We start from the raw sequence: 25,000 nt of genomic DNA on the forward strand, positions 1-25,000 counted from the left end.
GTATGTGTATATGTATGTATATGTATGTGTATCTTCATGTTTGTGTTTGTCCTCTACAGCTGGTGTTAGTGCGTTTACATCCCCGTAACTTAGCTGTTCAGCAAAAGAGTCCAATAGAATAAGTACCAGGCCTAAGAGAAAAGTAAGCACTAGGGTTGATTTGTTCGACTAAAGTCCTTTACATGGTGCTCCACCATGGCCAACACTACTACCACTTTAACAGCTACTACCATTCTTCATGTATTATATGTGCATTTATTCACATGCTTATCCTCTATTCCTCGTCTTCTATTGTCACTAGGACCACATTACATCTGGTCAACATTCTTTTTCTCTCTATCTGTATTTCTGTCTATCTATCCCTCTGTTTCTCTGTCTCTCTCTTTAGCTAACCATTTCATATTATAACATATGTACACTAGCATGATTAATATTGTAGATAATAAAGAGTAATAATAATAAAGAAACCCATTGTCTTAAAGAATAGTTTTTATTTCTAATTAAATAAAATAAGCCTCCTCATATACTGTTGTTTAACCCAAGGTCAGGCCTGATTAAGCAGACCTATAATAAAAAGCAGTCCAACCATAACTATCTCTTCTTATGTGTATCTAGAACTATATTGTTCAAGATATCTTTCTTTCTTTTCATGACAGTAGATTATGTTTTGAGGGAGATTATGTTGATGTCATTTCTTGCAGCCCAAGCAGCAGCCACTAAGAGATTCTCTTTGTCAGCTTAAGTTTCCTCAAATCCTATGATATAGTAATGGAGAAGGTTTAGAACAGTTTCAGAATGTTCTCATAGGTACTTGAGTTTTCTATCATGTTTCATGTATATATTTTATGCTTAAAGACAGTGAAAACCTTCTTAAATGAATGCCATCACTTATCTATCTAAACTCTTATCTGATGTAACCCATCACCAAGTGGAATATTATCTATTATAGGAGACCTGTTATCTTTCTGATAACACAAACTTTGACCTTTGAAGAATCTCCAGGCTGTTTTTACTTCATGTATTTCTCACTGCTATAGTTGTAGACATTACATCAAAGAATTCTATAAGCATCAACTCATCATAATCAGCTATGAAATCTTCATTCCAATTGAGTGAATCAAATCTAGAAATGAAATATTGCATTAGCATAATTCCATTTTTTTTTTTCATCTTAACCACCTGCCACAAATGTTAGATGGAATGATATCTATAGACTATTCCATTGACTGTAAATGGATGAGCAAAAAATAAATATACAAATAATAAAATTATATAAAATATTAAATATCGGTGTCTTGAATATTGAATGAAAAAGTGTCACTAAATGTCATAGCAATTAAATCTTTAAATAAGCATTCTAAAGATGTCAGTACCAAAATATATGAAATTATAATCATTTTGCAAGGAACCAAAAGTATAAATGGATATACCCCTTTAGGTGTGTTTTTACTGAAGAGAGATAAATGGTATTTGAATATATTAGAGATGGTAATGTTAAAAAATATAAGGACTTTAAAAAATGATAAGAGATAGAGCATGCCATTAGATACATCATGATAAAATTATATTGACTGCCATATTTCTGCATTGGATTATTTATCTTTTTGTAGTTGCATATAACTATAGAATAAAGTGCAGAATTGTTCCATAGCCATAGAATCAAGTACAGAGTCAACAGAAAAGTTATATTATCCACTTGTTTTTTTTAAATATTTTTTACTGATGCTACCTGAACTTTGCAGAAGAGTCAGGTAAAGAAAATTTACGCCCTTAATGGTGATTGATGAAACATCAGCACTCTGTTAGACCCCTGGAAGGACATAATTCTCAGCCACGAGATACAGGTGTGAGCAGGATTGCCCAGTACCTTCTTACAGCAAGGATACACTAGGCTGTTACCTAGGGATCCTACAAGTCTAGTGGTCTGCTTTGCCTTGCTGTCAATGGATCTATAATAAAGGGCTTAAAACATTGATTTGTACAAGGGCCTACAATGCTGCTGAGATGGCCCAGGAATTGCCAAGTTTGGAAGATGTCCTCATCAGGAATGTCATCTGAAAGACTGCTCAAGCAGATACTGTACTCGTGACTATCTGAAAAGCAAAGACAACATGGCCAGCCTCATCTAAGCTATTAGGTTAGTCATCATCATCATCATCATCATCGTTTAACGTCCGCTTTCCATGCTAGCATGGGTTGGACGATTTGACTGAGGACTGGTGAAACCGGATGGCAACACCAGGCTCCAGTCTGATTTGGCAGAGTTTCTACAGCTGGATGCCCTTCCTAATGCCAACCACTCAGAGAGTGTAGTGGGTGCTTTTACGTGTCACCCGCACGAAAACGGCCACGCTCGAAATGGTGTCTTTTATGTGCCACCCGCACAAGCCAGTCCAGGGGCACTGGCAACGATCTCGCTCGAAAATCCTACAGGAGCCAGTCAGGCGGTACAGAAATATGAAACAATGAGTGATAATCTTGATATAGATATACAAAACTCATTAAAGAGATGCATGCCTAGAGAATGGCAGTTATAAAAGTATGAAGACAGTTACGATTATGAGTAATTAACAACAACAAAAGAGGGAGAGAAAGTAAAGGAATACCAGACAATATATCATTCTCACTGGGAACATATATCATAATTTTTTTTTGCACTTATTTAAAAGAAATAAGAATAACATTTTTATGTATTGCAGAAAGTTAGAAAATATTCTTCATTAAAAAAGTATGAAACTTACATATTAAATTATGTCAGCTCCAAAATGTTTGTGTACATGTTCTAATTTGGCCCAAATTCTATATGTAATAAAAATTTCACATATTTACACACTCACATATATAAGTACATTGGTCATTATTATTATTATAATTATTATTATTACTATTATTATTATTATTATTATTATTATTATTATTATTATTATTATTATTATTAGCACATCTAACAACACAACAACAGAATTGATATCCTAAAACCAAAATGCCATGTAAAAAAAGCATTGGTGTGGGAGCAGGTGCCACGTAAAAAGCACTGGTGATGAGGCTCTGTAGAAAGCAACCAGCACACTCCGGCATTAGGAAGGGCACCCAGCTGTAGAAACTAAGCCAAAACTGACTGTGGAACTTAGTGGATCCCCTGGCCTGCCAGTCCCTGGCAAGCTATCTAACCAATTCTGGCATGGAAAATAGATGCTAAATGATGATGAAGATATCTAATACAATATATAAGCCATTTATTGTGGTTTGCCTTTTAAACTATAGTTAAATGCTTAAAAACAATTTGTAGTCTTCATTAACAAATAGTTAATATTTCCTTAGGGATGCCTAGTGTTTAGAATATAATTTTACCAATGTTTTATACATAAGCAATTACATGGTAAAAGAGACGTTTTAGTCATTCAAGTACACACAAAAACTATTAACTTCATTTCCTTTTTATATTTTAATGGAATATCTGCTATAAAATGTCAAAAAATTTGTCACATTTATGAGATTCTGTCACTGATACAATTCGTCTATGTTATAAACATATCACTGACCAGGCTTTAGAAGGTTGATAGATCCCCCCCCCCCCCCCCAATTCATAATAGAAAATCTTATTAAAAATGAATGAAGGTAAACATAAAAGGCTTAAAGTGTGTTCTTAGATAGCTGAAATAGCTTTTCCCCAATGTAGTTGCTTCAGTTTCAGCCCAAGGTGTAAAATAAAATCACTGGAAGTGCAACTTTGAAATGGTAAGTAAGATTGCAAAGAATGATCATCAGAGATTTTTACCAGTGTGTTGTTCATGCATATGGGAAGGGGCACAGTGCAAGACTTTCATCAGTATGAGCAATGATTGTGTTTGTATACTATCAAAAAAGTACTCTGCACATCACCGCCTTGTCATATTCTTGTAAATTTTCAAGTTCCTTTCCATAGTAGTAGCACATGAGGTGTGAAGATTGCTTTAAGACACACACACACATTTATATATAAATATGTATGTAAGTATGTATGTATGTATGTATGTATATACGTATGTTATATATATACATGTGCATGTGTATACATAACTGTTGCTGACCCCTTAATTATGTTTATATATGTGTTTATGTGTATATATATATACATGCATATATGTATATATATATATATGTATGTATATATGTATGCATATATATATATATATATATATATATATATATATATATATATATATATATATACGTACATACATACAGGATGCAGTGAATATATTGTCATCTAAATTAAGTAAAAAGGAAAATATCACTGACATCTCATTTTAAAAGATATATTTACCAAAATTACATAAAAATATCTTGAAATAACAAAGAGTGAATTTATTCAATAAAATCGCCATTGGCTTCAACCTCGGCTTCCAGATGACTTTGAAATATCCTGCAACTCTTCTAGATGGTCTCCTTGTTTATTGTGATGAATGCTGCCATAATCCTTGCCTTCAGTTCATCTTTAGTGTTACAAGTTTTGCTGGTCTCTCGCTCAACTGCACCTCACACATAATAATCAAGGGGGTTGCAGTCTGGTGAGTTAGGTGGCCAGATGTGAGGAGTGATGTGGTTGCAGAAATTGTCTGACAGCCGTGACTGGATTCTCCTGCTTGTGTGGCATGGAGCAGAGTCCTGTTGCCAGATATAAGGTCTTCCAGCAGACACTTTTTTAATCCAGCGCAGTACTGCCTCCCCCCCAGGCATTTGATGTGGGCCTCTATGTTGAGTCTGAGGCCATGTAGGAAGAGGAATAGAGACTTAACGTTGCTATCACTGTAATCACTCCAAACCTTGTGGTGTTGATTGGATATTTGATTTCTATCACTCTTGGTAATGTCTTGTGGACATGGCAAGCCAACGGTTGTTCTATGTGTCCACCATCTGTTCGTATTGGAGCTTCCAGCATGAATGCCAAGCAGTACAGCATGTCATTTCCAAATTTCTGGCAAAATGAAATGCGTCATAGTGTTGTTTATCTCACAGATGGTGTCCAACTGACCTTACTATACTGTGTAGTTGACAAAATCAAAAATAAACAATGTGCATGCGTGAAATTAGAAATATAAAATATCAACAATTTACCCATCACACCCTGTATATATGTATGCATGTATGTATATTGGTTAAAAAAGCAATAGTGTATACATGTGAATGTATGTGTATGAGTGTGTGGGTGTGAAGTTGTATATGACAAAGTTATAGGTGCACAAAATAAAGAGAATAAGATACATATGTGTACTCTGATGAGCACTAGCATTCGTAGAAATTTGTGAGGAAAGCCTCTAGAGTACAGTCTTTGAAAGACCAGACAGACTGCAAAAATTCTGACCGAAGAGATGATTAGACAATAATCAGTTGAATTTGGTATGAATTTCTGATCCTAGACATGGTTAAAGGTTTTGCTGATGCTAAAGGCCACTGGTACATGGTACAGGGGAACAAACGTCCAGTAGATCAACTCCATGGAAATAATCCTTTCTACAACAGGCACAAGGCCTGGAATTTGGGGGTAAGTTGATTATGTAAACCCCCAGTGCTCGACTGGTACTTATTTTATTGGCTCCAAAAGGATGAAAGGCATAGCTGACCTCGGCAGAATTTGAATTCAGAATGTAGTGACAGACAAAATGCTGCTAACCATTTAGCCTGGCATGCTAACAACTCTGCCCGCTCACAGCCTTGTTCCATGGAAATGATAATGGCAATCATTACAAAGTGAAAGTGACTCAACATAATAAAGGTAAGAGGTTTTTTTCATGCCAGTTCCTAGTGATTTTTTAAATATTGTTGTTCTAATTGTCCATCTCTAGGTCAGTCCTAACTGCACAAACCTTCCATGTTCAAATACATTCCAGCAATACTGATATGCAAGCAGAGGTGTTTGCTTATAGACTTCTATATAAAACCTGTCTGACCATGGAAACAGGTGAGAGTTGGTGACAAGAAGGGCATCCAGCCATAAACATCTTCCTCCAAAAATTTTGTCTGAGCCATGCAAGCATGGAAAGGTGGACATAAAATGATTGTGCTGATAATGATTATAAATATGTACATATATATATTCATTTATACACACACACACATATATAATATATATATATATATATATATATATATATATATATATATATATATATATATATATATATATATATATACACACACATACATACACCATGCACACACATATATAAAATTATTAATTGATTAATTAATTAATTAATTTTACCCTTTTATTATTATTATTATTATTGAAATATAATTTACTCCCTGATCAAAAACTGCAGTTTCTGCGGGATTATTCATAACACACATGTGGACATTAAGGATAAATACGTATTCACATTCAGCTGTATATTTTTGAAAGTGTTGGTTGAATATCGGTTATGCAATGACGCTTGATCGTGTACATATTTTATTCTATCACTCTCAAATTTATATCTCGAAATGCTGCACTGAAGATGGGAAATAAGTAAATAAATATTACTTTACTTTAATCTTGAAACACGTATGTAGCTAATCTAAGTCATGTGGTTTCATTATTTTTTTCCTTTTGCCTACGTAAAACAGTGTGTTACTGTCTGGGAGATCTTTATGGTAGCAGAAAAGGCATTTTAACTCCTATTTCTAAATTTGGTGCGTGGTGAAGCAATTAGCTGACCCCTGGTTATAATTATGTTTATAATTATAGAATATTTGCATAAATTCATATATATATATATATATATAAATATATATGCATATCTATGTATGGATACATATATGTATATGCACACATATACACACACACACATATATGCACTGCACACACACACATGTATGCACGCACAGTACATATACCCCATGATGGATATAATAAATGTGATTGAAAACATGTTGCTCAAAAGCTTATCACCAAAAGACATTGATAGAATGACAGATTGAAATTTAATGTTTACTAATTTCTAACAGTAAATTCAAATGTTAAAATTATAAGAACAAATTACATTTTAAAAGAAATATATATTCATTTCATTTTGCATGCACGTACATGTGTAGATGTATATGTATGTGTGTGTGTGTGTGTGTGTGTGTGTGTGTGTGTGTGTGTGTGTGTGTGTGTGTGTGAGTGTGTGTGTGTGAGTGCATGTGTGCATGAACATTGTGGCATCCCATGATCTTAAATACTTTTACTTTTTTGTTTTTATTTATTTTAGTTATTTGACTGTGACCATGCTGGTGCAAACCAACTTGAAGAATTTAGTCAATCAAATCAAACCCAGGATTAGTCTATCCCATCCCCCTCTGACTTTTAGTTCATGCAATTGAGAAAACTGCATTATTTATGGGATGACCCAATACATACAGATATATATATATATGTGTATGTATGTATGTATGTATGTAAGTATTTATGTATGTATGCATCTATGTATGTATGCATGTATGTATGTTTATATGTATGTATGCATGTATGTATGTATGTATGTATGTATGTATGTATGTATGTATGTATGCATGTATGTATACTCCCACACACGCATACATTATTGATAACTCTTTCGATATAGGCCAATGACATATTCAAGAAGCAATAATGGATATTTAAAACTATGAGATTGCAGTGACATCTTAGAAGACAATGACTGGCCTATATTCATGTTACTTACAACCTCCAACAAAATGCTTTCAGTCTATGTTATATGGATTAACATGACACACACACACAAGCATGTGTGTGTGTGTGTGTATACATATACATATATATGTATGTGTGTGTACATGTATGTATGTATGTATGTATGTGTATATATATATATATATATATATATATATATATATATATATATATATATATATATATATATATATATATATATATATAAAATCAGTTAAGACTCATTAGAGCAGGCAACTGCTACTACTATAGGTAATCTAAGAAATTTTTAAATAACATCAGTTGAAACAAGAGACAAAAATCTATTTACTGTCTCTAAGACATCTACCATCCTGATTATTGATTACTTTGTATAAATGGTGTCTAAAGTAGATTCATTAATTCTTTACCTATTTCGGGATATTGTAACTTGAAATATTGACACAGGTGAATCAAATAATTATGTTTTTCAAAGATCTATTGTAGGACAGGCAAGCAGATTTGATTATCTTTGAATAAGTTTGTTATTCTGGTTTGCTATATGACTAATAGTTTCATCGTAGAAAGTAGTTATCAAAGGTAGTTACAGACTTTTGTGAAAGAGATAAGAATTTTTAGTTGATGTTGAATAATTTCAGCACAGTAGTAAAGTAGGAGAAGCAAAAGAATTTCAGTATTTGTTGTAATGTTAATATGCTTTACTTCCTATGCTTTCTTGATGTATGACCAGACATAAGGACAAAATTGCAAACCTCCATTATTTTACATGCTTGTAGTCATTTAAACAGAATAAATTTGTTCCTATAGTGATGACCAAGTAATGAAATCCTGGTCGTGTATTCATTAGCAGCATCTCTCAAACTGTTCAGCTGTGAAGTTGCTGAGATTTGCTTGCCCCAAACCAAATTTAATGCCTGCAGATGTATAGAACTAACAAGCTAAAATCGAAGTAAAGTACCTTGTAGATCATTTGAATATATTTAGACTGGAATATTAATAGTGCAACAAGTCTAAAGCAATCCAAGAGTTGAATTAAATAGGATTATATTTGCAATGAGTTAGGATGTCTATTTTTAGAATACTCTGAAGAAAACCAAATAAACCATTTTAAAATAATGTAAGATAGAATATGCATTAATTAGAGACAGACAAAAAGGAAAGAAAACAAGCACACTGAGAGGATCTGAATTACATATCTATTACTGCTGTCTAATTGGCTCTTATAACATCTGATATCATTTTATGTTGAACATCTTATTCGTTAGTTCCTTCATAGTACTGCTTTTTTTTTTTAAACAAATATGAATTGAAGGTGTCTTATGAATAGAACACTTTAAAGTGTCACACAAATCAAGCACATGAAATGAATTCTGAATCACATCATCTTTAGTAGAAATGTACTCCATTCTTACTTCCTATATTGACTTTGGGGGACATATCAGCCTCTAATCTTCACAATCATTGAATGGAATAAACCCAGCCCTTTTACAACACTTTATAATCACCTCCTCACCCAACAAAAAACAAAAAAAAATTAATCAATAAATTTAAATCTCAACTAAAAGGAAAGAATTAGCATATTTAAAGGTAATATGTCTAAAGTCCCTATAGATATATATTTAAATTATCAAATCAGAAATTATGCTTGAAATTAAATTCTCTACATTGTGAAAATTTTCAAAAATGAAATCTCAAAATACTTAATATTAAAATATGGTTAATTGATTAAAATAAGTTGTCAAAATTTACCTGTGCAGCTCTTGGCAAGCTTCTTGTTGCATTTAAATTATTCCATTCAACTGGCAACTCATCTTCCTGGTAGAGCTGTGTTTTTGACATCATTGAAGCAGTTGTACTGTTTCTTGTCTCATCAGAATTTAATGTTAGCGCAGTCAAATTATTAGCATGTGAAATAAGGTGACCTTTTTCACTCCTTGATTGGTTTGGTGAGCTTGTTTCAGTTATATGTTGAGTATTCCTGACATTGTGACATCGAACAATACAAATAATGATTGACACAACAACAGCCACTGACACAATCACAGCTGCCAGTGTTATGACTATAACTAAGTTAAGATGTATCCTGTTGTCTGCTTGTGTATTCACTGCAGTGAACATTTTGGACGTTTTATTACTAACTGTCAATGTCAAGGATAGCGCTGTAGATGTTGACAGAACTGGAGTACCACTATCTTTGACAATTAACTGGAGGTTGTATAACCCAGCATCATTTTGGTAAACTGTGCGAGAGAAAGACATGGCTCCAGTGTAAGGGTTGACTGTAAACAGTTGTCGGTCATTTCCTCCAAGAATTTCATAATGGAGGAAAGCGTTTTCTCGACTGTCTCTATCTGAAGCTCTTAATGTTGTGATATCATTTTCACTTTGAGGGTGATAGTAGACATCCAAACTGAAAGGGTTAACACTAGGAAAAGTGAAATATGGGGCATTGTCATTCTCATCCATAACTTCAACAATAACATTTGCTGTATTGTTTAACTGAGGATTTCCATTGTCTTTTACTAGGACCTGGAATTTATAGTTGTTATTCTGTTCATAGTCCAAAGACTCAATAGTTGAAATAAAACCATAATTTGTAATCTGAAATGGAATTTTATCTTTGTTTTCACTAACTAAATGATACGATAATTTACCCCCTGAATCTAAGTCTGGGTCAGTAGCATTGATGAAGCCGACAGGAAAATTTAGTTCTTCATTTTCATAAGTCAAAAATTTAAATGTTTTTTTTGTAAATTGTGGTTGTACATCATTTACATCCATTACTTGAATTGAGAATTGTCGCTGAGCTTTCAAAGGTGGTTGGCCCATATCTTCACATGTAATTTTTATATCATAATGATCTTCAGCCTCTCGGTTAACAAGGCTTTTCAATATTACTTTATATTCCTTTGATGCTAGACTTCGAAGCTGAAATTTTTCATGGTGAAGATCGCAAGAAACTTCTCCATTTTGTCCAAAGTCATTATCTATGATTTTCACAAATGCAATAAAACTTCCAACTTTAATCTTTTCTGAAATTGTAGCAGTATTATCTACTAATGCTGACACAAAATTTATATCTATTTCCGGTGCATTATTTTGTTGGTTGATCACATTAACAAAAACCAAAGCAATGGAACTGAGAGGAGGTCGGCCTCCATCCCTTGCTTCCACAAACAATTTGTAGTTTTTCTTTTGTCCAGCAGGCAACTTTTTCCACAAGTATATTCTACCATCCTCTTTATTTAGTTGAAAATATAACCTGGCAACATCGCTTATTTTGGAACTAAAATAATAGGAAACTTTACTGTTTTTTCCAAAATCCAAATCTGTTGCTGACAAAGTTAGTACAGGAACATTCATTTGGTGTGTGTTTTTTATAGAAATGTTATAAATGCTTTGAGGAAAAACTGGCCTATTGTCATTTACGTCATTAACTGCTATGTGGACTTTCAAAATGCTTTTTCTTGAAGGGAAGCCTCCATCTTTAGCAACAACCTGCAGCATGTAAGAGTCTTTAGCTTCTCTATCAAGTCTTTCCTTTAAAACAATCTCAAGTGTTGCTGTGCCATCCACTCTCTTAGAAACTGATAAGGTAAAAGGTTCTTCCAAACTATCCTCCAATTGATATGTTATCTGAGAATTAAAGAGTCCGACATCTTTGTCAATAGCATTGGGTATCAAGCTTGAAGTTCCTTTTCCATCAGTCTCAGAAAATTCAAGACTGATTTGTTCCTGAGGAAATTCTGGAGAATGATCGTTTATATCTTCCACTAAAATCTTTACTTTGAGTATCTTTATAAATGTTTCCTCTTGTCTTACTGCAATGTCAACCATTTTAAAACATTCTGTATTATATGTACAAAGGTTTTCTGCATCTAATGACTGGGCTGTGTATAGCTTTCCAGTTTTAGTAACATTGAACAACTGCAAAGTCTTGAGAGACCCACCTTGCAGCTGACTAAAAGTCACTTGGTCTTGAACTTGAACTGGTATTCTATCTAACAAGTGAGAATCTTTGGCTATGTCTCCTAAATATGTTCTGGCATTCTTGCTTTCTTCTACTCTGTACATAAGATCCACACAAAAAGAGAAGGGCAAGACAAAAAACAATATGCGAAATGAAAGCAGCATATCCATGCTTCAGTCTATCACAACTGCATTTCATAATCCTCTGACAGGAAAGGAATCTGAAAATATATATAAAAAAAAATAAATATAAATAAAAAGTGATTTCATGTTTTACAATAAATAGAAATATCATCTTAGTCTTCTCTTATAATTCTATTCACAACTGGCTTTCATTATATAAATTGATTTCAGTACTAAGTGTTATGTTATTTTATCAATTTTAGAAGAGTGAAAGGCAAAGTTTGATAAAGAATAAATTAGAAGATTAATCAAATCTTTAACATTTTTAAAGGAAGAGGTGTAACCCTTGGTCAACCATGACTGGAATGATTTGTGATCAAAGGCATTCTGGCTATGACTAGTTGTCTTTTAACCGGCCGTGTATCATGGACTTCATTATCCAATGTGCTTTCACTTCATTATTCCTTTTAGCCAATAGATGTCATCTGAAGGATATTTCATTGTCATTACTAGCAGACAGAGCAACAATATAAAGCTTTATAATAGAATAATAATGGTGTTAGCTTAAATGGCAGCTTTTCTATAGACAGGATATTGTTCTTCAACTCTGATTGAAGAGACTACCAATCAAAAGTATTCCAGCTTTGACCATCTCATCTTATATTCATGCATTGTGAGTCGAGAACCAAATTGTGTTCTTGTCCATTTTAAGATGATAATGTGTAATTTGAGGTAGATTTAGTGAGCTTGTGCATGTGTGTGTGTGTGTAATATATGTGTGTGTGTGTGTGTGTGTGTGTGTAAGTCGTCGTCGTCGTCATCATCATCATCACCATCATCATTATCATTTAGTGTCTGTCTTCCATGCTGGCATGGGTAAGAGGGTTTGACTGGAGCTTGTAAGTGTGAGAACTGCACCAGGCTCCAGTCTTTTTTGGCTTGGTTTTTATGGCTGGATACCCTTCTGAATGCCAACCACTCTACAGAGTGTACTGGGTGCTTTTTACATATTATTAGCATGGGTGCCTTTTACGTGTCACTAGTATGGGTGTATCTTATGTATCACCAGCATAGGTGACTTTTACTTGTCAGCTGCACGATGCAATACATAAGTATATAAATATATATATCATTATCATCATCGTTTTCATGTCTGCCTTTCCACTCTTACACAGATTAGATGGAATTTGTTGAAGTAGATTTTCTATGGTTGGATGCCTTTCCTGTTGCAAACCCATCTCTAGTTCAAGTAAGATAACATTTCCTCCATGCCCAGACATGTTTTCACGGAAGACTAGAAATGATGGATACCACTTACATGATGGTGGCATTCACTTACAATTATCACGCAAAGACAAGGCAAAGAGACTGCAACATACATACACACACACACACATATACACATACACACGCATATATACATACATACATACATACATACATACATACATACATACATACATACATACATACATAAATAAATATATGGGACCAACATAGTGTTGCTGGTTAAATAACTGTATGTATGAAATTATATATAATATATTTAACTAAACAAACATACATGTAGTATCACTGTACTAAAAGATATAATCTGTTTGAATATAAATACAGAATCTTTGGTCCATACATCTCATATATTCAAACTATCAGGTTTGCTCAGATCATCTCTCAACTACTGAAGTTAGAAGGAACAAATCATTTGATGAAAATGCAAATACGTGTAAGTGAAATAAAATTATTTACATGGAGTTAGGTTGACGGCTAGCAAGTTCTTAACAATGTGCCAACACAATGTTATTTAAATAAATTTGTATATGGAAATCACATATAATATTTTTAACAAACATATATTTCCTTTTACTGTGAAAATATAATCTGCGATTAAATCATAAAAATTTCAGTTGCTGAGATTATTAATAGATACAACATAAATGGCGGCTGATTCCTCACTATCAGCTACTGAAGATACAGTGATTTAATTGCAGATTATATTTTTAAAATGACACTAAACGTACATTTATTTAGTATACTGTATGTAATTTCTATTTACTCTTTTATGCACGTACATGCACACCCACATATATATATACATATATATAAATATATATATATACATACATATATATATACTTATATATATTCATATATATGTTTATGTGTGTGCATATGTATATGTGTGTATGCATATATATGTATGTATATATATGTGTGTACATATATATGTATGTATATATATATATATTTATGGATATTGACATATGTACATATATATGTATTTATAAATATATATATATACATACACACACACACACATATATGTATTTATAAATATATATATATATATATATATATATATATATATATATATATACATATATATATATATATATATATATATATATATATATATATATTTATACACATACATATACACACATATATATATATATATACATACACACATATATATATACACATACAGACACATATATGCATACTTATATACATACCCACACATAGACAGACATGCACACACGTGTGTGTGCGTGTGTCTGTGTGTGTATGTGTATGTGTGTGTGTGTGCTTATATATTTGTATGCAGCACTATAAATGTATTCTGAAAAAAAAACACTATTTGCAAAAAAAAAACAAAAAAAAAAACAAGAATTACATTTATAAATAAATTACCATTAAGAATGATGTTACAGTATCTAGTTTTCCCCTTAAAATAGAACGTCTAGAAAGCTTTCAACATTAACATTTCCTCCTTATTTTTTTTTTGTTTTTTTGTTGTTGTTTTTTTTGTTTACTTAACATGCAAAAACTCAGTTCTGCTAAATTAGAGACATGTCTTAGATATATATTGAATTAGATTTTTAAATGTAAAAAAAAAATTGATTTGTAACTTTAACTTAGTTTAATATATAATTATTTATCTGATATTTTTTTCCCTCTAAAATATTATCTCATATAATTTTAAATACTTGACTGTCTAAACATTTAAGTATTTAATCCCTTAATGTTTTTAATGAAAGAAATATGATTTTTATAAAAATTTGTTGAGAAATATTGCTTCTCTTAATGAATGCCTACCTGACTTCAACATTAAGAAAACTAAACAATCAAAATAAAAATTTGTTGTAAGATTCTGTATAATTTAAATATACACTTATTCATTCATTCAGTGTATACACACACTCTCCCTTCCCTCACACACATGCACAAACATACAATCACACATACACATACACAAATGCACAAACAAACACACACACACAGATGTGCATACATTTGCATGCACACACATTCACAGATACATACATAGAACAAACAACTAACCTCTTCCCCACAATATATCTACAACCTAAACAGCATCATCCCTCTCACATCCTTCTCCTGTCTACTGTTTCATCATTACTATTCCGCTGTTCAGCACATTTACCCATCTCCTACACACATCTTCATAACTTTCTGGTTCCACTCAATCACTCCCATTCTCTTCTAATAGGTGAGTAGTCATGTAGCTTCTCTACATCAAGAAATTTGTTCTGCTCTGGCCTCTCCTCTCGTACTCCTACTCATCTTTTGCCCCTTATCACCTAGCATATAGTTACCTAACCCCTGCCAGGGGCTTTGACTCTTGCAAAATGTATGATGGACTTACTAGAGCTGGTGGCACAAAATCAAAAAAAGCCAGTAAGTATATGCTGCAGGGTAGTTGGTGTTAGGAAGGGCACCAAGCTGTAGAAACCATGTCACTCACTTGGAAAACAGGAAAAACATCTATTTACCATCTTAACATCATATAACAACCACCACCACCACCACCACCATCATCATCATTGTCGTTTTACATCCACTTCCCATTGTGGCAGAGCAAGGGCAGGGCAAGTCAGATCAGGTTATTTCACTCTGAGTCAAATTGTTATTCAGTTACTGCTCTCATAAACAAGTCAGAGGACTGAATCTCACTGTCATGTTTCAGTTTTGACTAGGTTTCTATCTCTGGATGTCTTTCTTAACACCATCTGTTTTACAGAAAGTACCAAGTGCCATTTTTTTTTTTATGGAACCAGCATTAGATAGGATGTCAGCTCTTCAACAGTATTAAAGATCTTGACCATAAGTTTATACTCACTTGTCTGATAATTTACACAGAGTCCTGAGTTGATTGATTTACAATGGTCCTGACAGATTAAGCCATGGAGGTAATCTATTACAAAGCTATGTTATTAATTAAATACATGGTATCAATAAATTTGTTTGTCGTGAACAGTAGAAGAAGCTTGCATTTTGAGCTATAAAGATTCAGCAGAGTTGTAGCCCCATAAGCTACAGCATTAAAACATCAATAAATTTTCTGACACCTAACAAATTCTCCTGGTTTCACCATTATTGTTGTTACCAATGCAGATACTCATAAGATTTTGGATGTTACTCTTACATAAAATGTAGTTTGGAAACCTAGCTCCCTTATTGATTAATATAAAATATTTTTCTCATAATCTGGTATAATCAATCAGAAGAAATTTGAAAGAGGATTTGCTGTATTGATTGAAATATTATCTGTAATATTATCTTGGGAAGAAACATAAGTAAAATGGTGTCTTTCATCCCATAAACTTTTGCTGTTTTCTTTAAGTTGTATATCTTTATCTATATCAATCTATTCCTTTATCCATATGTGTGTATGTGTGTGTATATATATATATATATATATATATATATATATATATATATATATATATATATATATACATACACATACACACACATACCTATATACATATGTGTTTATATGTGTGTGTGTGTGTGTGTGTTTATATATCAGAACAGAATTAAACATAACAAAAGTAGGTTGTCATAATAAATTGAATATGACAGAAGAAATATTATAAATCTACCAAGATGAAAGAGCTTATCTTAAAATAGGGTTCTAAAGAAGATCTATCTCTAATTCTACTTCTTTTTTTTTTTTTTATCTCAATAGAGAATATAAATCTAAATGTGACACACTATATATAATATGACTGTTGATCAACTGAAAATTAATTCTCATTGCAGGGAAATTATGTTCTTAAAAGCAAGAAAGAAAGGAAAAAAAAATTGTTTTTACCTGAGGCTAAATCTAAAATGAATCACACATCTAATAATCTTTCCTATTTGGGTGCATTTTCAAATGAAAAGATCTAATATGTTTTAAGTTGGTGCTATCTTGTCTCAGACTTAAGAAGCGACAGTAGTATAACAGAAGGAGTTATTTTCCAATAAAATAGAGATATTACTGATATGGTTGTAGCAATGTGCAGCAGTAGAAGCTGCACGCTCCACCTATCTTTTACAGAATCTTAACATTTAATTTGCTCAAACATGATGGAGCCTTGCCCCTGTTACTCCCACTAGTAATATTGCCATGATACTTTAACTGTATATCACAGAGGCATAAATAAATGACAAGAGTTCTTGTAAAGAAAATGGAAAATTCTATTTCCAGCAATATGTTGCCAAGTATGCAACTTGAAACATAGGATAGAATGTTAACATAATACAATAAATGACTATTTGCTAACCAAGCAAATGTAGAACACCATCAAGAGAGTTAACACAGGGAATAAATGTAAAATTATAGACTGGTTTATCGTTATAAACAAATAAAACATTCAGAAATGGGCTGATAGCAAAAAAAAACAAAAAAAAAAACTAAATAAATAAATAAGAAGAGAAACAAAAGAGTGAAAGAAATAGAGTTTTATGGGGAAGCCAAATAGAAATTGGCTGGCAATAAAAGAAAAGAAACTTAAACAATAATGGCCAAAGAGCTGAGTAATTCTTTATTGAAAACCTAAAGCTTTAACAATCTTGCCAAAATAGAACAGTATCATTTAAAGAGAAATTTGCTTTTGTAGGAATTTTAGAAAGAACTATGTAAAGTAAAGTAGTAAAATGTCTTTACAACTTTGTGAAGCTGAAGATAGGATTATGTACACTGCTTATTAGGAATTAATTTCTTAAGTTTACTATACTTCTCGACAAGAGCTAATACACTGAAGTTGACTCAGGTGTTTGCTGAAATGATTAAAAGTCTGCAAGTAATTGACATAGTTGTGTCTTTTCTTCCTTGTATAATTATTTCAGATTGGTTTGTTGATGCTCATTACATTAAAAACATGTTTCCTAAGTAATTAACTTCAGTGATTTAATTTTTTTAAATAAGCTAATTTTTTATACCTCCACATATACACCATTTTACACTGACTTAATGATTCTCTCATTACTACTCTAGAGCGAGTGGTTGGCACTCCGTCGCTTACGATGTCAAGAGTTCCAGTTGATCTGATCAACGGAACAGCCTGCTCGTGAGATTAACATGCAAGTGGCTGAGCACTCCACAGACACGTGTACCATTAACATAGTTCTTGGGGAGATTCAGCGTGACACAGTGTGACAAGGCTGACCCTTTGAATTACAGGCACACCAGAAGCAGGAAGTAAGAGTGAGAGAAAGTTGTGGTGGAAGAGTACAGCAGGGTTCGCCACCATTCCCTGCCGGAGCCTCGTGAAGCTTTAGGTGTTTTCGCTCAATAAACACTCACAACGCCCGGTCTGGGAATCGAAACCGCGACCCTATGACCGCGAGTCCGCTGCCCTAACCACTGGGCCATTGCGCCTCCACTCTAGAGTGAGTAAGCTGGTGTTTATCCTTTGCTGAACAGATTTAATGAGACTAAAACATGACCAGTGTTGTCTGCCGCACATTAAAAATAGCTCTTCCTCGGTACATAAGTATTTCTAATTAGATTTTTTATGTTTGATGCTTTCTATATTACAAATTTTTGACTAATTTAGGTATCAGGTAAGTTTAGCTTGCTAAAATCCATATTGATGTAACAGCTGTCAAATTTTCAGAAACATTTTTTATAAATTATGCTCAGGTCACAAATACTCTTTTACATGTTTCAGTCATTTGACTGCGGCCATGCTGGAGCACCGCCTTTAGTCAAGCAAATTGACCCCAGGACTTATTCTTAGGAAGCCTAGTACTTATTATATCGGTCTCTTTTGGTGACTCATAGAGTTACAGGGATGCAAACAAACCAACACCAATTATCAAGTGATGGTGGGGACAAACACATACACACACATGTGCAGACAAAGGGCATCTTTGAGTTTCTGACTACCGCTCAAAAGGCTTTGGTTGGCCTGGGGTTATAGTAGAAGACGTTTGCCCAAAGTGTCATACACTGGGACTGAACCCAGAATCACATGGCTTGGAAGCAAACTTCTTACCACCAGGCATACATGTACCTATCTTTTGTATATATTGCATAATTGCATATATATACACATACATACATATACACACATACACACACACATATTCACACACAGACATATAAACTCACACACACATACACATATGCATGTGTGTGCACATATATGTGTGTGTATATATGCATATGTATGTATTCATGTATATATGTGGAGTGAATGTACATATACATGTGTGAGCATATGAATGCATATATATGTATAAAAACATGTGTTGGCATATGTCCTTACACAAATGTAAGTGTGTGTGTTTGAGAGAGAGAGAGAGAGAGTGTGTGTGTGTGTGTGTGAGAGAGAGAGAGAGAAAGAGAGAGAGAGTGTGTGTGTGTGTGTGTGTGTGTGTTTGTGTGTACCCTTCCAAATATAAAAGACGAATCAGTCAAAAAGATTTAACTTCTTCATCCCATTACATCCAATAGTCCACCATTACTGGCACTATTCTGTCAATAGAAATAATCCATATTGATGTAACAGCCTGTCAACCTAAAAAAAAACATGTCATTGCAATTAGTTATTTTTGTCTTAATTTCAAATACTTAGCATTTATTATTTTATTTATTTATCCGGTTCTTTTTTTAGACATTTTTTTATGGTTAGTCATGACCCTTTCCAAGGCTTTTAAAGGTGGTGGGAAGGTAAAAGGAAAGTATTCTTAGACCAGAGATTGGTCAAATTCTTGCAACAAAGTGGACATTGCTAAAAGCTTCCAAGCACTAAATGGTGGTGTTACACTGGGTGGGTGGGGAATGTGAACTGTTCGAGTATTTTTACAGTTGAACGCTACTGATTCAACTGATAAATAAATGAATGAATAAATAACTAAATAAAATGAGATATAACCACGGATTAATAATGATATAAGCATGAAGCGATAATGATATTACACATAAAGTGAAAGTGCCTCTTATTTGCAGAGTATTGTGAGACTCAGTATTTGCCTGTCACAAGAAGAGCAGAAGGTTATTGAGACAACTATTAGAAGCTAAAATATAATGTGGCTTTGTGTAAAAGCCCATCAGACTTATAATAAGAGAAATATATGAATTAAGAGGATTTTCTCTTCAACTGCTTTCTAATAAGTAAATAAGAAAAAAAAAATTAGAAAAATTTAGAAATGATAAAAAAAAAAAAAAAAACAACTATTCATTTTATTGCAGAATGAAACAATTTGTTTTTTGTTTCCTTATTGAATACCACAAAAGACTTAGAGTGTTCTATAACCTTTTATTTGCCAGAACCACAGATGAAATTAGTGGAATTCGTATTGTTGAAGGAGCAGAAAAATCAATGCCGATATATAGAGAAATTTCTTATATTTAGTATACTCTGAAAATAGCAAGGAATTCCTTTTAGATGTAAGACAAAGTGAGATGGTGTAAAGATAAGTAGATTTGCCAGTGTCTACCTTTAGGCTATGAATTCTTCAGAACCATTCCTATTTTGCCATTTCTATCAAATAAAGAAAAAGGGAAAAGAAGTTGAGAATCTAATGTTCTTTTTACTTTCAGAAAGAACTTACAGATTTCTTTTGTCAATCATTTTATGAACAAGTCCCTCTTCCTTTAAAGACTGTGCATTCATTTTGACCCTTTCTGTAACGTCATCTGAACATAGTAACATCCACTTGTTCAATCAACACTTATTGACATTCATTAATATAACTGAATTTCAGCTCCATGTTTTCAGCAATAAATTTCCTGCTCAATGCATTAGAGTATATAGCTTAGCATGTGTGTATGTGTGTGTATATACGTACTTACAAATCTATACACACAAGTATTTAATACATACATATGTATCTACATATATATTCATATATATATATATATATATATATATATATATATATATATATATATATACACACACACACACACACATATATATATATATATATACTTATATATATATATATATATATATATATATATATATATATATATATATATATATATATATATATATATATATATATAGGGCTTCTTTCAGTTTCTGTCTACCAAATCCACTTATAAGGCTTTGGTTGGCCTGATACTATAGTAGAAGACTAAGGTGCTATGCAATGGGATGAAAGCATATAGTTGGGAAGCTAGTTTCTTACCACACACCCATGCCTGTGCTTATATGTGTAAATATATATATATGTATATATGTGTGTGTGTGTGTGTGTGTGTATATATGTATATATATATATATATATATATATATATATATATATATATATATATATATATATATATATATATATATATATATATATATATATATATATATATGGGTATGCATATAGCTTTTATCTTTTACTTGTTTCAGTCATTTGACTGCAGCCATGCTGGGGCACCACCTTGAAGAGTTTTAGTCAAATGAGTCAACCCTACTAATTTTTGTTTTAAGCCTGATACTTATAACATCTGTCTCTTTTGCTGAACCACTAAGTTACGGAGATGTAAACACACATTCTTATGCATTCCAATAACGACCTGGAAACTGAAATACAAAGGATGTGGCATCCTAAAGCAAGAACTATTCTTGTTATTGTGGGTGCCCAAGGTATGATAAAAAAAAGCGATGTCAGAAACATCTAGATAATATCTCTGAATAACCATGTCTCAGAGAAATCCAAAAGATTGTGCTGACAAGTACTGCCCACATCCCACATCCCGAGCAAAACCCCATCAATTTAAATGTATGTGTTGTATTACATGAAGATATTTTGCTACTGCCCCTACCACTTTGCATCTCCATGCTTTCAGTCATGCTGTAACATCTCTTATTGTTCACTCACCCTACGATGCTGGTGTGTCTCAGCAAGTGATTGTAACAAACATGCAGATTAAAAGTAAATAATAATAATAACAATGATAATAATAATAATAATAATAATAATAATAATAATAATAATCCTTTCTACAAAGCCTGAAATTTGAGGGAGGGGGCTGGTCGATTACATCGACTTCAGTGCTCAATTGGTGTTATTTTATCAACCCTGAAAGGATGAAAGGCAAAGTCAACCTCAACAGAATTTGAACTCTGAATGTAAAGAACATAGGAAATGCTATTAAGCAGTTTACCTGGTGTGCTAATGATCCTGCAGGCTTGCTGCCTTAATTATGATATTGATGATGGTGATGGTGATGATGATGACAATAATAATAATAATTTCAATTATAATAATGACTATAAATTGTCTGAATTTATGCCATTTCAGCTAAGGATATTGTTGTCATTTTTATAAGTTAAATAGAGAAGTATTTTACAAAATTATTACATAAATGTTTGTTTAGAGGCACTGACAATAATGCATAAGGTATTATAGTGCATCATTTTCCATTTACCTACATATGAGCATCAATCTGTATATATATGTAGTTATATGCATTAAGAGAGAGGGAGAGAGGGTGATGAGGTTGACAGAGAATAGGAGGCAGATAGATGGGCAGAGATAAAAGAGATGCTTCTGGACGCATAGATGCATGACTGGGAGAAAAAAAAGTACAATATGCATGTTGTAGAATTAAAGCATTTATTCAAAGCTAAATCCTCATTCCGTCATTACACAGAATTTCCTGAGTGACTTTGAAGTGCATGCAGAGAACAGGAAACTCAGAGTATTGATGCAATGAAGATTTAATTTTGAATATATATATATATATATATATATATATATATATATATATATATATATATATGTATATAAATGTTGTATGTATGTATGTATATATGTGTGCATGTATGTATGTATGTATATATATATGTATGTATATATATATGTGTATATATGTATATATATGTATATATATATATATATACACACACACATATGTGTGTATATATATTTTTATGTATATATATATATATATATATATATATATATATATATATATATACACACACGTATATGTATATATATATATGTGTGTGTGTATATATATATATATATATATATATATATATATGGGGTGGTTATATATATGCATATGTATATAGGTGTGTGTGTGTCCCCATACACACACGTGCCTGGCTGATTAGCAAATATGCACTCATCACCATGCACTAGCTCAGTGACCAACAGCTTTGACTCTTTTTCCTCTTTCTTTTCTACCACAACTAGAAAGGCTTCTGTTCCTGTGAAATATTTCAGTCTCTATACCCTTTCATTCAAATCCATTCACGTACTATTTTTTTGTGTCACATCCTTTACATCATTCACTGTTCTTCATTATTCCTGTTCAGAACTGCAGCCCTCTCTACATCTTTTCCTACTCACAATTTTCTTGCTAATGTTCTGATGTTGTAATTGTTGTTGCTGTTGTTGTTTTATAATTTCATTCAAATTGGGAGTGATTCATAAGACTATATTTCAATCTCATTATCTTACTGGTATTGCATTTTATCAAGCATCACAGAGGTAAAAGGCAAAGTTAGTCCTTTGTCTTCTGTCATAATTCTATTCACATTTTGGTGGCCTTTTTGGAATAATAAATTAATTCCCAATGTAACTAACTAGTATTATATTTTATTGACATTTAGAAAAATAAAAAAGCAATACTGGGCTCACATTTTGTGTTAGTTTTCTCTTATAATTTCATCTAAACCTTGGAGGCTGTATAAGAATATTAATTCTAACCCAGCAATTTAATTGGCTTTTGGAAAAATATAAGGCAATGCTGGTCTCATTCTTTGCCTTAGTTTTTCTCATAATTCCATTTAGATGTTGGAAATTTTATAAGAATGTTAAATCAATCCTAGCACTTAAAGTGACTTCTAGAAAAATATAAGGCAATGTTAGTCTCAATTTTTGCCTTGAATTCCATTTATCTTTTGGAGAATTTATAAGAGTATTAAATCTACCCAAACATGTGATAAGTAATTCAGTTTATTGAATCTTAAAGATGAAAAGTAAGAGCACCGTCCGAGCGTGATCGTTGCCAAAGCACCAGCTGTCTGGCTTCCGTGTCGGTGGCACATAAATAGCACCATTTGAGTGTGATCGTTACCAACGTCGCCTTCCTGGCACTTGTGCCAGTGGCATGTGAAAAGACATTTGAGCGAGTTAAACGATGATGATGATGATATATATATATATATATATATATATATATATATATATATGCACACACACACTCATACATGAATACATAGAAATATCCACATACATACATGCATACATACATACATACATACATACATTCATACATATAGATGGATAAATAGATGGATAGAGAGACAGACAAAAAGACAAAAATAGATATGTTCATAAATAAATTGATAGATAAATAGATTGACAGACAGACAGACAGACAGACAGACAGACAGGCAGACAGACAGACAGACAGACAGACAGATAGATAGATAGATAGATAGATAGATAGATAGATAGATAGATAGATAGATAGGCAGATAAGCAGACAGATAGATAGAAAGACAGAAAGAAAGTAAATAGCCATCAAAGTATTGCATGTTGTGAAATAACTTGGGTCTTAAAATCATGTTCCCAGTTAATTAAGAACTAAAAAAAAAAAAGCTTCTCAAGAACCATTTGTCATCGTATTAGATTGAAGTTGCCATCATTTTCTCTGAAGGTGTAGTGACAGGTATGTGTTCTGGTCGTAAAGGCAGTGCTAATAGCAAAAAGGTGTACTACTGGCAGATAATGAGTTCAATGAGGTTGGTGCTGGAAGATGCTATAAGGATACATGCCAAAGTTGTGGCTTTTACTTCTAGTAGTTATCATATTCATTTGTAATATAGAATATAAAAAAAAAAAATAACCTGCATCTAATTTCATTTCCATTCCTTTGATCTTCTCATTCCCTTACCAAATCTTTACAATCTAAAACTGACATACATGCCATGCAAGTGTTATTGTTGCAAATCTAATATTCTCTATCACTGTGATACTGAAGATATGTGGTTTTGAACTTTA

At 32.5% G+C, this 25,000-nt stretch overlaps 2 protein-coding genes across 13 annotated transcripts in view; both read right to left on the reverse strand.

The window, feature by feature from the left end:
• LOC106879395 (protocadherin-18) overlaps positions 1 to 11,791 on the reverse strand; it is a 78,911-nt gene extending 67,120 nt beyond the window's left edge. For 6 of the 11 annotated variants that reach the window (XR_016244328.1, XR_016244327.1, XR_016244324.1 and 3 more), the window contains exon 1: positions 9,401 to 11,791. Coding sequence is in view for 5 of the 11 variants with exons in the window: in XM_014928930.3 (XP_014784416.1) it covers positions 9,401 to 11,791 (2,391 nt within the window). In the remaining 6 variants the exon portion in view is untranslated. Of the gene's footprint in view, positions 1 to 2,741; positions 2,800 to 9,400 lie in introns of all 11 variants that reach the window. The other 5 variants (XR_016244325.1, XR_016244326.1, XR_016244323.1 and 2 more) reach the window with 1 other exon arrangement.
• LOC106879397 (protocadherin alpha-3) overlaps positions 11,702 to 25,000 on the reverse strand; it is a 236,745-nt gene continuing 223,446 nt past the window's right edge. For both annotated transcript variants that reach the window (XM_089362745.1, XM_089362746.1), the window contains exon 4: positions 11,702 to 11,841. In XM_089362745.1, the coding sequence (XP_089218871.1) occupies positions 11,803 to 11,841 (39 nt within the window). In that variant the 3' untranslated portion in view covers positions 11,702 to 11,802. The remainder of the gene's footprint in view (positions 11,842 to 25,000) is intronic.

This window comes from Octopus bimaculoides, chromosome 14, assembly GCF_046866305.1.
Source record: "Octopus bimaculoides isolate indiv1 chromosome 14, ASM4686630v1, whole genome shotgun sequence".
In the NCBI taxonomy this organism is placed as follows: Eukaryota; Metazoa; Mollusca; class Cephalopoda; order Octopoda; family Octopodidae; genus Octopus; species Octopus bimaculoides.